The following is a 12,743-nucleotide window of genomic DNA, read 5'->3' on the forward strand; positions in this document are numbered from 1 at the left end:
TTACTGAATCACATCATCAAGTATGCAGTAGCGTATTTAAATTTTTTTGTTTATTAGACAACTTTTGGGTCTCCTAACGTTACTTACAAGACTGATAATAGTGCAGTGGACAAAATGAACATGAAGAGTCACCCTTGCTTTAACTAAGACCTCAACTTTGCAGCAAGTTACACTAATCACTGCATCATGGAGATTGGCTACTTCCTATGAATCCCCAGGCTGACAAACTCTTCATTACCAGCTTTCTACTTCCGAGAAGCGTGGAAAGGGGGGGGGGGGGGGGGGGAGGGAGAAGAAAGTAACTACTACTGGCTTTAAATGTTTTTCATTATTACTTTGCCAGTTTTTTTGATTCCACATGTGCTTTCAATATCAGAAATGAAATGCACAAATTATTATGAAATACATTACAGAAATTCTAAATAAAATCTGCACTAAAATGGCTCAATGGTAAAATACCCAACAATCATTTCACATTCCATTATTCAAATATCCTGCAAATATATGTGCTTCACTGAAAAAAAGGTCAAACTTTTTAAATCATTGTTTGGTTACTAAAGCTTCAAAATTCGTAAAGGCTGTTCCTTGCATTTGCAAAATGGAAAATTACAGCATGGCTGAAGCCAGAAAGATGGAAGAACATTCCAAGCATTGCACAGTTGGCTTGGCGGGAAATATGAACTCCTCATATGCTTCTTCAAGGCATCGTCAATCAATGATACAATGCTGGCATATCTGAAATAAAAAAATTAAAATACAATATGTCACCCAGTGAAAATAACTGGGTGGAGGGTTAAGTTCGCCTGTGGCAGTGTGAACCTAGAGGGTAGGGGAAGTGATGAGAATGGGACAGATTTTGCACCTTGGGTGGTTGCATTTGTGAGCATAGAGGGGGTATTGGTTGCAGGATGAAGGGCAGGGGTGTAGTCCAGGGTATACAGCACCCTATACCCTCTGGTTAACCTTACTCATTAACATATATCTTCTGCTATGATATGTACACCTGATACTTCTGTTTTGTCTATAATTATTTACGTAATTTGATTGTACATTTTTCAAGGGACTGAGACCATGGGCGTCACCAGAAATTTTTGCAGGGGAGGTCGGGCAAATGAAGTTGAATAGTAGATAAATAATCAGTATTATTACAACATTACTAATAATTCTTGAAGCTTTCTTGGTGGCGAATATTGAAAATGTTTTCTTGGGCAATCAGCCAGGTGATTTCTGGAAATGCTTCCGAGCTTTCGAGAGCTAACATCACTCTCATCCCAGGGCACTTCATTCCCTGAAGATGAGAGTGACGTTAGCTCTCAAAAGCCTTTCCGGAAATCACCTGGCTGATTGCCCAAGAAAACCTCTTCACGTTACTAACAATAATAAATATTTTAAAATAACAAAATAAATTTTATTTGAAATAATAATAATAATAATTATTATTATTATATAAATGGGGACACTCGATCCACCAAATGTGTGAATACCAGCACAACTATTTTCCATTATTTCTTTTGCATTTTATTCAGTTAGTATCTGAATGCATTTTGATATTAACCTTTGCACGTCTCGTTCAAGAAAAGGCTTTAGATGTTAGGATGATTACTTTTTTATTAAGTGTGTTGTATGACCTCTCATCTACAACTGTAATTATTAGAATTTTGAAAACCATTTGTTCTTTGGATGAAATGGTAGACTATAACAGTGTTCCTGAATTTTTCACTCAATGTATTTTTACTTTGATTATTTTGTTCTAATACTAACTAAATGAAATTTATTTATGTTCGAATACTAACTAAATTAACTTTATTTCTGTTCTTAACAATAAAAGTAACACACTTTCGGCTTTCTTGTACCTTTAAATGAACAATGCCAATTTCCAGGGGGTCCACCGACCCCTTCAACCCCCATCCTGACGCTCATGACTGAGACCAAAGAACTTGTATGATTGCAAATGTAAAATCAAGAAACATATAAACTGAGTTTCTACTGCACCAGCATGGAAACAATCTTCAAGCCTTGAGAGTTTCAGTCAACAGAAAGATGAGAACTGCAGCACTGTGTGTCTTGTGAATGATGAAAAGTAAATCTATGATTGGTTCAAAATTTGGCATTGTGGAATAAAAAAGTAAAAACATCAGGAAGACTCAGGACAATGACTGGAACCACAAAACACCACCACAGTTTTGTAACTGATATCCATGGTTCCATGCCACAGCATAGATTTCCCTGAATCTACACAATACAGTAAGCAAGAAGTTGCAGATGTACATTTACAAAATTTATAGGCTGCATACAATTCAACCAAATTGCATGCCATGAAGGTTGAATTACACAGTTTGAAATTAACACTTTGGCAATGAATGCTATATCAGTTAATATTTTGTCAGGCTAAATAACTTTAAATTATACCAGGCCCGTAGCCAGGAATTCTTTGTGGGGGGAGTCAATCGTAGAGGGGGCAAATTTTTAATATATTGTGTCGCATTGGCAGATATAACAGGGTACATACAGGCACTTGCCCCCTCCTCCAAAAGAGATAGTGACAGAAAAGGGATGACATCTTGAAACTGCAACGAACAAAAATAACTTCGAGCAACATCAAATAGCAATATTTCGATAATGAGCTTTCCAGATTGCCAAAGAATATAAAGTTTAACATAAATAGGCTAATATGGACTGTATCTACTTGATATTTACAAGTTGATAATGTTAATAGACGATTAATATGTACCAACAGCTTTGGGTCTTTCTGCAGAACTGATTACGGGAGCCCTTTATAAATCATGCTTCATAATGATTTCCTCTAGTGTCCAGTATGGAAGATTTTTATGCACAAAGGAATCTAACGAGAATCCAACACCATTGTGTTGTGTTATGCAAGAAAAATCGAATTAATTAAATAATAATGGTTACATATTATCAACACTTTGATGAATTGTGTAAAAATTTGTAATACATTTTTTGTACTTGCTAAAACATTAAAACATGGGTTCCTTAGACCACCACGGACTCTATTTTCTTCAAAGGGGAGACTCTTGCATCACTACAGACAATGTTTGCCTACTGGTTAAGTTAATCATTTTGCAAAATATTGTGTGAATTGTATTATATTGCTAGTTGAAATACATGTTTTGACACCTGACAAACAAATAGGGATCCCTTGATTGATCAATGACTTCTTGGATTAGTGTCATCATTAATATTTCATATTAAGTTTCATAGAAATAAATTGTTTTAATAGGGTGCAAATAATTTTACAGGGTACCATGGCATTGTGTTTAATATATTTATTTCATATGGATCGTTTGGATCCCAGGGCCGACTTCCACCGGCCCATAGCTATGGCTCTGAACTTGGACTATAAGAAAAGCAGACATTGCGAGCAAAGCGAGCAAGAAAATTTTACGAAATGTATTTTTATTTGTATAAAATTTGAAAGTGCCCTTGGCAGTCTGGAAGAAAAATGCAAGGAACACGTAAAAACTAATTCCATCATGAGTATGCAATTGTCCTGCTATTCTTATTCTCCTAGTCTTGTTTTTTAACTTCAATGTTTACTTCTCCTAGAATGGACTTCCGTCCAATGTCGGGGGGGGGGGGGGGCAGGACAATGCCCCCTGCTCCTGTAGTTGTGGCACTGTTTATGAGTGTGTCTTCATCAACTTCACGTCATCACTCATTGTTGCGATTAGCTAGAAGTGGCAGAAAAGCAACGCTAAGTAACAAAAATCAAATATCCATTCCCTCTCTCTACCACATGAATCATTATTACCCTAAAGTATACTTGGGAAATAAACATTTAAGCAGTTCCAAGTTCATAGTAACACATCCAAGAAAAACATCCGAACACATTAGATACCTTTAATACAAGACTACTCAAAATGTCACAATGTTCTAGATACTGAAATTTGCAAAATCATTTCCTGAAGTCTGAATTTAGATATGACATTATACAGAATCCCATACACCCTAATAAATCACAAAATCAATAAGTGTCTTTGTTATGTTGCTAGAGCAACACATGATATAATTGTAAAGATTAGTGAGAATTCAAGGTAGAAATGTGTTCTGTATTTTTCATAGGGAGGGCAGTTGCCCCACTGCCCCTCGTCTAGCTACGGGCCTGAATTATACTGAATAACATTGTATGGGATGGGGGATTTTCAAGAATAGATTCAGTGTGATACAAGCTCTGTGGTGGATAAAGCTGAAAAAATGATGAAATAAGAAAAATTTTCTTCTTTTATCCAGGAAACTCTGGAGAAAATTTAAAAATGTGACAAAAATACAGGGTGGGCCATATTGATGGGACACATTTCAAATGCATATGTGGAGCATGTAGGAAGCAACATTTATTACCAAATATATGGAAAACACTGCCAAAGGACGGGAGTTTTGCACTGTGTTCAGTGTTTGAAGATTACATCCCTGAGATGGACACCACCTTGACGGGAATATTCTTTGGCTCTAACAGTCATGTTCAGCAAAGTTTTGTGCAGGGTTTCGGCTGGGATGGCCGCTATCTCCCTTCGGATGTTGTTCTTCAGTTCATTGATGGTAGTGGGCCTTGTGGTGTACACCTTGTCCTTTAGGTAACCCCACAGGAAGTAGTCCAGTGAAGTTAGATCCGGGGATCTGGATGGCCAATGGACATCACCGAATCTCGAGATGAGTCGTTCCGGGAAGTGTCGTCGAAGGGTTGTCATTGCAGCCACATGTCCCTTAGGCCAAACCATCTCATTTCGGGTATGAAGAATGTTTTCTTAGGCACTTAATCTGCTGTCTTTCACGGCACTTCACATCCATGTTTTCACGCTACAATTTGAAAATTTGAATTATGCAAAGCCTTTCCAGAAATCTCAGGGAGGGCAAGTGCCCCCTCCCCCCCCTAAAGGACAAGTTGTACACCACAAGGCCCACTACCATCAATGAACTGAAGGACAACATCCGAAGGGAGATAGCGGCCATCCCAGCCGAAACCCTGCGCAAAACTATGCTGAACATGACTGTTAGAGCCAAAGAATGTTCTCGTCAAGGTGGTGTCCATCTCAGGGATGTAATCTTCAAACACTGAACACAGTGCAAAACTCCCGTCCTTTGGCAGTGTTTTCCATATATTTGGTAATAAATGTTGCTTCCTACATGCTCCACATATGCATTTGAAATGTGTCCCATCAATATGGCCCACCCTGTATTTTTGTCACATTTTTAAATTTTCTCCAGAGTTTCCTGGATAAAAGAAGAAAATTTTTCTTATTTCATCATTAGATTAATAAACTTAAGTTTTGGAAATTGAGTGCATGCTGGGTGCCGAAGATGCTTACAGCCAAATACACAGTGAAACAGCATGTTAGTGTCACAAGCTAAAACGTAACACTAGTTCATTGGGTCTCTCTGACATGATGCTGTGAGCAAGGTGACAACTTCTTGAAGTCGTATCATCACAGAAGATGAGCCTTAGGTGTCACACAAAGCTCATGAATTGAAAGAGCAGTCCATGGAATGGAGGCAGACTTCATTGTCAACAACAAGTATGAAATTCAAACAGTTTTTGAACAGAAAAGACTTGTGGACTTCTTTGCTGAAGGTTTCACAATCAATGCAGTTGTCTACCTGTAATGTGTTCAGGCCCATATCCAGGCATGGGTCAGGGGGGGGCTCAGCCCCCCTGGCATCATCATCAGCCCCCAATGGCATCATCGTCAGCCCAGCTTGCATTGTCGTTAGCACCCGGTCATTAGGTAAAACTTGTATAAACTTGTATAATTTGTTTGTAATTATGAACTCAAGTCTAAGTAGCGGAAAGTACAGGGTGTCTACAAATGATTGATAGTGGTTTCATAATGTTACATGTATTACTGAATGTATCACTTTGCAGTTTTATAGAGAAAAAGTTTTGTGACACATATTACAAGTTATCTCAGTTTTCTGTTCGCCGTGGTGCCATTGAGCATATTCGTGACTTTTCAGAACTCAATGCTTTTTGCACAATCTGAAAATTTAGAGTTTACAGCCGCTTCTTCTTCAGCGAATAACCATTACAGAATACGTGTATCTTGACATGTTAGAAAATTGGTGCATGCCACAGTTGGAGACAGACAGTGAGAACTTTATCCACCAGTTGGATGGTGCTCCGCCCCAGTTCCATCACGATGTCCACAAAATTTTAACCACCAGAGTATTAAACCGATGGTTCGGTCGTTGTGGAAATGATGATCAACAACTGCTGTTATTGCCTCACGGTGACTTTTTCGTGTGGGGTTATGTGAAGGATATTTGCGATTAAAATTACCACCTAAGCGCTAGTGTCGCTTCCAATATGGCCGCTCTATGTAGGATAGATGTTTGTTTACATTCAGTAGTAGTACGTAATAGCAGCTTGTTGTCATTGCTGGTATGGAAGAAACATTTAAATTATGCGTTATATTTAAATATTGTGAATGCGATGTGAATTTCAAGAACTATAACGAAGGTGAAGCTGTGCTGAGAGTGAAGCATTTAATTATGATAATAAAAATAACACGGAAAATGCAGACAAAACTAATGTATACGCACTGGTTCTTCAAAGCAGTGCTGTTTCATCTGCACTGCACCGGTTGTAACTGCCTAATTCGGGCTCTCAGAAATGATTTGAAAATAAAGCAATTCACCTGTATTGCAAAGCTTGGGCAGGAAATAAATGTAAACACGCCGTTAAGGTTTTTTTCCCCAAAGAGGCAGGCTGGTTTAATAACAACAATGGATGATAATAATAATAACAATAACAAGAAGTTCATTGAGACTATCTTCAGTCTTTCACTGAAAATTGACTGACTGAATGAAACAGTAACATTAGCATGTCAATTATGTTTTTCTGACTTACCTTTATAATTTCGGACATTAATTAATTATCATACCTATGCTCATACTATTTTTATCATCGCACTTAATTGACTTGCATCTGTTCCAAATTTCATGCATAATACATTGTTTTCGAAAAAAGAAATGTTATATTCATAAAGCACAATTTAAAATTTACTGTCATGGCATTAAAATCATCTTTCCGAAAGATTATTTCGGAAAATAGAGTGAACAGACTCGTGCATTGTTTGTGATTTCCTTGCCACATTTCAGTTATGTCGATCAGTTCTGTTTTCCCTGATTTATTTGAACATTTCATTTTGTTGATTCACGGGGTGGAAAACACATGTAAGCTTTTCACTTGTTCTGAACCACGAAACGATTTAGAGCAAAAATCTGAACAGTATACGCTACTTTTCTGCATGTTCCCCATGCTTTGAACGGCTTCAATACGGCGAAGTGCAGTAAGGTGTCCTACGTGGAATGGTTCCTGAAAATCTCACCAGATAATTTTAACCGCGAATAGTGTTTGTGCCTCCATTACTGAGTGATCTAGCAGAACTGGGGCTCGTATCATCAGTGCTTTTGATCAAATTGATAGGCACATGCTTCATCGTGTTTGGGAAGAACTTGCTTGTAAAGTTTACGTCTGCAGAATCACGAAGAGGGGGCATATCAAACACTTGTAATGTGTCACAAAACTTACTGAGTTTCTCTACAAAACTGTAAAGTTACTTAACAATATGTTCAATAATACACATACAGTAACATTATAAAACTGCTTCAATCATTTGTAGACACCCTGTATTTAGTAGGTTGTATAGAGTTTAGAAGTTCTTGCACAGCAGGGCTGTAGCCAGGCTGAGCTCCCCCTTAACATTAGGTAAAACTATTTTGTACAATTTGTTTGCAGTGAAGAGTAAAAATGTAGACAGGAGATATAATTTTTCTCACAACTTGGTAAGGATAAATTCACTTAACATAAACTTCATCATGTTTATGATCTGAAGTCGAAGTAGCGGCAAGTATTTAGAAGATTCTCTAGACTATAGAATGTTCTTTCACAGAGGAGCTTCTTTCTCCATACCTTTGCTGCCCCTGTTGCGGTCTCCCGTTTATACAGAAATCTGTGACTTCTGACGTCATCATCCACATTCCTTCCATATCTGCATAAAAGGTTCGTAAGTTTTGGGAACGAAGGGAAGTTTTATTCCTTCAGCTGGGGGTGGAATTTATGGTAGGCACTGCGATTGAATATTGTGCATATTTTTTTTATGATATAAATATCTGTATCATCAAAAGTAGTGTGTAGTATGTAATAAGGGATGATGTTAATAGCAATTAACACTTCAAGAGATGTATTAGAAGATAACTATAGAAAAATGTAAATTTTGTGTGATATTTCTATATTTTATATTAACTTAATGACCCCCTCCCCCCCACAAATAATTTACTTGCATTTAACACCGTTACACCTTTGAAAAATTGACTTGGTTTACAAATCCCCCCTGATAACCGGTGGTCCTCCTGGAGATCAATTCTAGCTATGGGCCTGAACGTGTTTAAAAAATTGTCTTGTATTATGAGATCCTGATATTATCAATATATGGCTGACATATTGTATGACTAAAAAAATAGAAAAAATACATGAAATAAAATTACTGAGCTGAATTTCAAAGCATAGTTCAATGTAAGGCCTCCCCAATGCTCTAGTGGCATCTCTGCTGCCTTGTATCATGAAAAATGTTGCAGCACCAAAAATAAAGAATATCTAACCTTTTAGATTTTGGATCTATCTGATTTACTTCTTCAGGATCAGCCTGTACATTGTACAACTCCGGTGTTCTCAAAATGATGACATCATCATCATAGCAAGTACACAATTCTCCATGGCATCTTTGGGTGCCTGGGAACCAGTTAGGCTTCTTGTAGATTAGCTTGTACACCGCATCATCTGGAAACAAGCAATAGTAATTACAAAATTACTTGCAAGAACTCTTGGATAAAAAAGGAAAATATTTTCTCCCTTTATAAAAAATATATGTCCAATGTTTCTTTAGGTCATTTGAGGTCATGAATGTGGATATACAAGACTCATTCAATATTCAAAGGAGAATCAAAAAGTAAGGTGAATATTGAATTTATTCCGAAACGTGAATGAGAACAAAGATGAAACTGCAGTATGTTATGCACATGGTATCACACTACAATTCCACATAGTCACCACCGTGGCCCAAACATGTATTCCAGTGGGAAAACAAATCGTCCTTCTCGGTCGTAAAAAAATCTTGCTCCAAACTGTTGAGCCAGATAACGGCAGCCTCCTGCACTGCTTGAATTGTGTCAAAACGTTTTCCACGGACGTGTTTCAGGGGTCCAATCAGATGGTAGTCTGTTGCAGCAAGATTGGGACTGTAGGGAGGGTGTTCAAGAACCTCCCACTTGAAACCACTGATGTGTGCACATGAGCGTTCAGCTGTATGCGGTCTCGCATTGTTGTGCAAGAACTCCACACCCTGTCGTAGCGCTCCTCTGCATTTGTTTTACACACACACACACACACACACTCACGTATGGTGGTTTTAAGTCTGTCCATACTTTGGCAGTACCTCTCAGCTGTAATTCTTGTACCCTGTGGTAGAAACTCCACATCAATATCACCAAATAAATTCAATATTCACCTTACTTTTTGATTCTCCTTTGTATAACCGGAAATATGTTGTACCATAATATTTATTACAAGCACCAAAAGAACTACAGTCCTATGTTTCAATGTTCAATGCACCTACGCCAGCGCTTGATAAGGGCACTCATTCCACAGGGAAAAAATTCTTTTGGACGTGTGCGTAAAACCACTCATGCACCGCTGACTGGACTTTGTCATCATTCTGGAACCTCGATCCACTTAGTGCATCTTTCAGTGGGCCAAAAGTGTGAAAATCAGAAGGTACGAGATCGGGTAATTATTTAGGGTAGGGTAAGCACTCAAACATTAGGTCCTTGATGGTAGATAATGTGACATTGGCAGGTTTGGTCTCGCATTGTCATGGAGCAAATGCACACTAGTGGACACCAGACCATGTCGTCTCTGCAGAATGGCTGGTTTCATTTTTTCGCGCAACAGGTTGGAGTAGGTGATACTGTTTACACTATGACCTCTGGGCATGTAATGTTCAAGAATTGGCTCCTTGTGGTCCCAAAACAAAGTAAACATGACCTTTCCAGCACTCCGTTGTGCATGCACCTTCTTCAGTCTGGGAGACAAAGGATGTCGTCCTTCCATTCTTGTCTTCTCAGCCCACTCATACACTTGTGATCGACTCATACAGTTGTCACCATACTGAACTGTCATGCGGTGATGAATTTATATTGGTTTCACACCTTCACTCAACAAAAATCTCACGAAACTTCGGTGCTCCAGCTTGGAGCTTGGAGCATTCTTGTAAGGGTGCTGCCACCTTGTGTAACTGCTTCCCAGCATTCCTTGCGCGAGGCAGGCGTGCCAGTCCCAACTATGTATAGCTTACAGATGCCTTCCCAAAATAACAAACATATAACAATCATGGTCGTATTTTAGATTTTTTTATACTACTGTTTCGAATATTTATTGAATGCACCTTGTATAACATCTATCTCATCTGGGCAGGGAATAGTTCATTGATTACTTGGGTAATTTTGTATCACATATTACATTAGGTAAATTAAGAAATAATGAACAAACGTTTCTAATAAAAAGAACACATATAATAATAATCCAACTATGTTTAGCTTTGTTCATTCACTACTTCAACTGTATGACAGTCATTGTATGAAAATGGGGTTAAATAAACAAAATCCATCACACAAGAAATACAATACGGAGAAACAAGTACTCACTTTATCCGCAAAACTGTTTTTTCTTCTTTGTCCGATTAATTTCAGTGGCTACTGCCACCATCCTCGTTGGAACTTGCTGTACTGTTGCTTGGCGTGCGTCATTTGTTTGTAGTTCTCCGTCTGCTGTAGATGTGTTGTTGTTAACTGTACGTCTGTGTCCATGTCATCTATTATTTCCTGGTGTTAACTGTTGTAGTAGGGGAATCCAAGTGTGGTGTGCCTGTCCGCTATCGATGTTTAGCTCGTGCGGGAAGTGCATTATGGCATGTGTTTCCTTGATTTTGGTGTCTACGAGTGTGTGGGCAGTGTGTTTGATTTGTACCTTTTGAATTTTATGGCTATGGTATTTGATGTGTTTGGCAAGACCAGTAGTGGGTTGGGCTTTTCTTGCATCCCTTAGGTGCTGTTGGATTCTTTCATTGACAGATCTGATGGATCTGCCAACGTAATGTGCCTTGCACTCACACTCTGCATCATATACACCTGGGTTATCAAGGGGGGTAGAGGAAGTACCGTTTGTGTTTGTTTAGCTTATCAGCTATTTTGGCATTGGGTTTGTGCGCTACTTTGATGCCATATGGGAGAAGGGATTTGGATATGTGGTTGGATGTGGTGGGATAGTAGGGCAAGGCAAACCATTTATATTGTTGTTGGAGGTTGATTGTGGCTGGTTAGGGTGCCTGGCCTGTATTTCCACTTTACTGCACCAAGTGGAAAGTTGTGCTTCTGTGTAGCCATGTTTCAGGGCTATTTCAGTGAAGGTGTCTATCTCTTCTCGTAGATCCTCTTCTCTGCAACAGCAGGAGAAGGCTCTTTGGTAAAAGATCAGCCATACGCTAGCTTTTTGTTTGGGGGGGATGGCTAGAGAGAGGCGTGTATGTACTGGTTGCCTGCATTTGGTTTTCTGTAGACAGTGGTTATGAATTTGTTAAGTGAACGGCTGATTGTGATGTCCAGGAAGTTGATCTTACCATGTTCCTCTTGTTCTACTGTGAAGTTGAGCCTGAGATGGATGCTACTTAGCTTGTTCACTAGAAGGTTGAGTTCTTCTGCCTTTTTGTATATGACTATTGTGTCGTCTGCGTACGTTCCATATCAAACGTATTGCAGTTCTGGAGTGTGAAGTATCCCTTTTTCAGGCAGGTGCATGACAATGTTGGCTAAAGGAGCTGATAGAGGATTGCCCATCGCAAGGCCCTCGGACCATTTGTAGAATTTATCCTCAACCTGAAAGTACAAGGGTCGTTCAAGGTTGACTGGGATTTTCGTACGTAAAAAATCGATGAATAGCCGGATCATGATGAAACGTGCGGGTGATGTAATGTATTCCTTCGCGAGTAACTAGCGTCCGGCATGACGTATTTCGTGCATGCGCAGCAGTTGCAGCGAACATGGCAGCAAGCAATGTGTCTGTGGCTGTGGAGCAGTGGTGTGTAATCAAATTTCTCGTGAAGGACAAAGTGAAACCAGCTGAGATTTTCAGACGATTGCAAGCACAATATGGTGAACAAACGATGTCGCAGACAAGAGTGTACGAATGGTGTGAGCAGTTTCGCGAAGGACGGGAGCTGGTGACAAATGAAGTGCATGGACACATTCGCCCAACTGCAATCACACCAGTGAATATTGCATGTATTGAGCAAATGATTCTTGAGAACCGGCGAGTAACAGTGCGGGATATTGCTGCCGAGGTGAATATCAGTGTCGGGAGTGTTGAGACAATCATTCGCGACCACTTACGCTTCCGCAAAATCTGTGCAAGGTGGGTTCCCCGCCAGCTGAAATTCGATCAGAAGTGGACACGCAGGACGGTCTGTGAACAGCTTCTGAATTGGTTTCGAGCAGAAGGTATGAATTGTTACAATCCATCATCACGTGTGATGAAACATGGTTGCACAATTCAACCCCAGAGACCAAAAGACGCAGCATGGAGTGGCGGCATAAAGGTTTCCCGCTCCCCAAGAAAAGCAAAACGCAGCCGTCCGCTGGAAAGATCATGGCAAGTGTTTTCTAGGACATGAAGGGTG

General features: G+C 39.3%; 1 protein-coding gene across 3 annotated transcripts in view; it reads right to left on the minus strand.

The window, feature by feature from the left end:
• Positions 1-273: 273 nt before the first annotated feature.
• The window catches only part of LOC145978693 (arylsulfatase H-like), a 45,697-nt gene continuing 33,227 nt past the window's right edge, over positions 274-12,743 (minus strand). For all 3 annotated transcript variants that reach the window (XM_083111484.1, XM_083111483.1, XM_083111485.1), the window contains 2 exons: positions 8,617-8,794; positions 274-735 (listed from right to left, as the gene is read on the minus strand). In XM_083111484.1, the coding sequence (XP_082967610.1) occupies positions 555-735; positions 8,617-8,794 (359 nt within the window). In that variant the 3' untranslated portion in view covers positions 274-554. The remainder of the gene's footprint in view (positions 736-8,616; positions 8,795-12,743) is intronic.

This window comes from Lepisma saccharinum, chromosome 25 (genome assembly GCF_977018435.1).
Source record: "Lepisma saccharinum chromosome 25, izLepSacc3.1, whole genome shotgun sequence".
In the NCBI taxonomy this organism is placed as follows: Eukaryota; Metazoa; Arthropoda; class Insecta; order Zygentoma; family Lepismatidae; genus Lepisma; species Lepisma saccharinum.